The sequence below is a fragment of the Aquarana catesbeiana genome, linkage group LG10 (assembly GCF_042186555.1).
Source record: "Aquarana catesbeiana isolate 2022-GZ linkage group LG10, ASM4218655v1, whole genome shotgun sequence".
NCBI classification, from domain to species: Eukaryota; Metazoa; Chordata; class Amphibia; order Anura; family Ranidae; genus Aquarana; species Aquarana catesbeiana.
Genome location: NC_133333.1, coordinates 260178446 through 260181898, shown reverse-complemented (window position 1 = coordinate 260181898; position 3453 = coordinate 260178446). Strand labels below are relative to the sequence as shown.

The 3453-nt window shown below is 44.8% G+C and overlaps 1 protein-coding gene across 1 annotated transcript; it reads left to right on the top strand.

Annotated features, from left to right (window-relative positions):
- Positions 1-587: 587 nt before the first annotated feature.
- On the top strand, positions 588-2799 carry LOC141110192 (UDP-GlcNAc:betaGal beta-1,3-N-acetylglucosaminyltransferase 7-like). Its single transcript, XM_073601396.1, has one exon. The coding sequence runs from the start codon at positions 1246-1248 to the stop codon at positions 2575-2577; it is 1332 nt and encodes a 443-aa protein (XP_073457497.1). The 5' UTR covers positions 588-1245; the 3' UTR covers positions 2578-2799.
- The last annotated feature ends 654 nt before the right edge of the window (positions 2800-3453 follow it).

Below are 3453 nucleotides of genomic sequence, written 5' to 3'. Positions count from 1 at the left end.
GGCCGGGTTCATAGCACTGCGAGCCGGGAAACGCCTTGAAATTGCGCCACACCAAAATGAATGCATCTGCAGCGCGTTTTCGTGTGTGTGCCAAAAATGCGTGCCGTGGTGCGATCTTGGAAGAGGGTCAGGGACGTCTTGTCCGCATTTCTCACACAATGAAAATGAATGGGGCTGCCCTGGACGTGATGCGCGGGAATGTACAGAAACGCACAGAAACGCCGACACGCTCCGCCGCATGCACAAGTGCAATCCGAGCCTTATTGAGCATACACTTCAATACAAACTGTCATAGGCGTGTACAGAGGGTGTGCTGGGTGTGCCTGGGCACACCCTGTGCTGATACTTCACCTAACACTGCACTACTCTGGGGAGTGATCGGGATTTTTTTGCACACTACGATTGTTGATATCAGTGAATATCATTGTTATAAAACAACCATTTTTAATGAATCAAATCAGTTCATTCCGAGTGTATTGTTGTGACAAGCTGTGAAGAATAAGAGAACTTTGCATTAGGAAATTGCACAATCCGGACCGATTCCACTTTGTAGCCTTTTATGTCCAAACGACGTACAGAAGAGTTTTGCAACCTTTGAAACGGTGAAATAATTGCAGAGGGTTGGGGGTGGCACTCACACTCAGTGCTGGAGAGGAAATGAAGCTAAACTGGGACGGGGACACGCCTCTCACTCTGCATCACCAAAACCTCAATTCTTTCCCCTCTCAGTCCCTAATAGCACCCGGCACCGAGAGAACCTGCCGAGTACCAGGCTGAGCCCACGATGCTGTGAATGGGTTAAGCTCTTAAGCCAACCAAGTGTGGCTCCCGGTAACATGATCTGTTCAGACCCATCTGGCTGCACAAACCAAAAAAAAAAAAAATCACAGCAGCTCGCATCTGGCAAGTCGCACCGCTCAGCCCTGGAGCTCATGGATCTGTCTTGGTACATAGGTGTACTCTGTAGAGGAACCATCAGACCCGAGACAAAGAAGAAACTCTTGTGAACAGCATGATCCCTCCTGATGCTCCATCCAACAGGACAAGATTGAAGGGCATCCGGATAGTCGCCTTGCAGAGGTCATCATCATCATCATCATCATGCACAAGGAGAGGATGCAGAAGAGTCCTTGAGCAATGAGCATGTCCAAGCCTCTTCGTTGTGTTCTTCACCCTCAGAAAGGTAACCCGTGTGGTCCTGCATGAGTTTCTCCTCAATGTAGACAATTTGTTTTCCCCTTTTACATGCATTTTCTGGAGACTTGGTTTTTGCAGACATGCTACACAGACCTCTACCACCAATCGCGAAGCTGTAGGAGACAACGGGACAGAAGGGACCTGCCAGCCAGCGAGGTCCGTCCCCTCACCAGCTCCGGGATGGAGTATTTGTTCAAAAGAAGGAGAGTCCTGAAAACTTTCATCACTTTGTCTTTGCTGTTTGCCACACTGGTGACCATTCATAAACTGAAACTGGTGGAGGAAGGGGCAAAGGGTAGCCTGGCATTTCACTCCAGGATCATGCATGAGTGGCTACAGCCAGACAATGGCTCCTCTAAGAGGATTGGAGATGGGATGGGTAGAACTCCTGAACCCGTGGACTTACCACCACCGAGGTGGGACATTAACGAAAGCAAATGCCCTGAAAATACGGCTTTAAGGAGGCAACCGTGGTTCAAGCACGTGGACCCAAGATTCCACCAGTTCATCCTCCGCAGGCATTGCAGATACTTCCCACTGCTGCTTAACCACCCCGAAAAATGCCAAGGAGATATCCATCTACTCATAGTGGTCAAGTCCATCATTGAGCAACATGACCGACGGGAAGCTGTGAGAAGGACCTGGGGCAAGGAGAAGGAGGTTGACGGGAAGAAAATTAGGACTCTCTTCCTCTTAGGGACCACATCTACAGGGAAAGACCACTGGAACCTCCAGAGACTTATTGAGCAGGAGGACCAAATTTACGGAGACATCCTTCAGTGGGACTTCATGGACACCTTCTTCAACTTGACTCTTAAAGAAGTCAACTTCCTAAAGTGGTTCCACATCTATTGCCCCAGCGTGGAGTTTATTTTCAAAGGCGACGACGACATTTTTGTGAACACCGAAAACGTTTTGGATTTCTTGGCCTTCAAGAAGGACGGCCCCTTGTTGCCTAGCTTGTTTGTTGGGGATATTATTTCCCGAGCGGTTCCCATTAGGAACAAGCAAAGCAAATACTTTATCCCCAAAGAGCTGTACGACAAACCCTACCCAGTGTATGCCGGGGGTGGGGGCTTCCTAATGGCTTCTCCTTTAGCCAGAAGACTCTTTGTAGCCTCTGAGGGCATACAGTTGTTCCCCATTGACGACGTGTTTTTGGGACTGTGCCTAAAGTCGGTAGGAGTGGAGCCCAAGTTACATCCGGGGTTTAGGACATTTGGAATTAGTAAGAAAAAATCTAGCGCCATGAATAAGGACCCTTGTTTCTACAAGAGCTTGTTGGTGGTCCACAAGCTGAGCGCGCAGGATCTTCTCAAAATGTGGGAGGTTGTCCACCATGAAAAAATCAACTGTGGTAAAAAGGTTCATATTAACTAATAATCCCCCAAAAATATGGTGCAGGTAAAATCCAAAGAGACTTTGTATTCCATATTATATTAACGTTCTTCTAAATTAAGATTAAAACATATAATTTGTTTTATTTTCTTGTGTTTTGGGTGAATCTCAATTATTTATTTTTTTGGCTTTTGTTTTTTATTTTATTATTATTATTATTATGATTATTATTCAGGATTTATACATATATTTTTTTCAATACAAGATTTTATTAAAAGCAGATCTTATATCAGTCATTCTTGTCCTAAATAGGAATTAGTCATTTCAGGGCACCTAAAGTGCTAAAGCACCGAATAATTAAAAAAAATGCTTACTGTTACTTTTTTTTTTTAATCTTTTGTTGCATCTCAATGCTGTTGATCTCCTCCAGCCTCTTTGCAGCCACTTCCCATTTACCTGTGCTCCATGGCATGGCATTTCTCAGGGTGGGTTTTCCTGATCATAGGCGTGCGCACAGGGTGTGCCAGGTGTGCCTGGGCACACCCTAATCACCCTGTGCTGTGCAGATTCCCCTTACTGCTTTGGCTGCAGAGAAAGGGACTGGGAAATCTCTGTCCTCTGTCCCTTCCTCTGTCTCAAAAATGAGGCTGTTCAGACCCCTGATATTTCACCAAAGTCCCCCAATGGGGCTCCTAATAAATTGTAAAAAAAATAATAATAATGTTAATAATAAATTATTGGAAAAAATAATACAATTGTAAAAAAGTTATAAAAAAAAAAGAAATTACTGACACCATCTACTGCTCTACTGCCATATATATATATATATATATATATATAGATATCTCTCTCTCTCTCTATATATATATATTGTGTGTGTTTAAGCTTTGGGGTGCAATAGGCTGCGCACGCCTATGT

Bases quoted from the DNA above. Each gene is read 5' to 3' on its own strand.
- LOC141110192 (XM_073601396.1), top strand. From the start codon at position 1,246: ATGCATTTTCTGGAGACTTGGTTTTTGCAGACATGCTACACAGACCTC.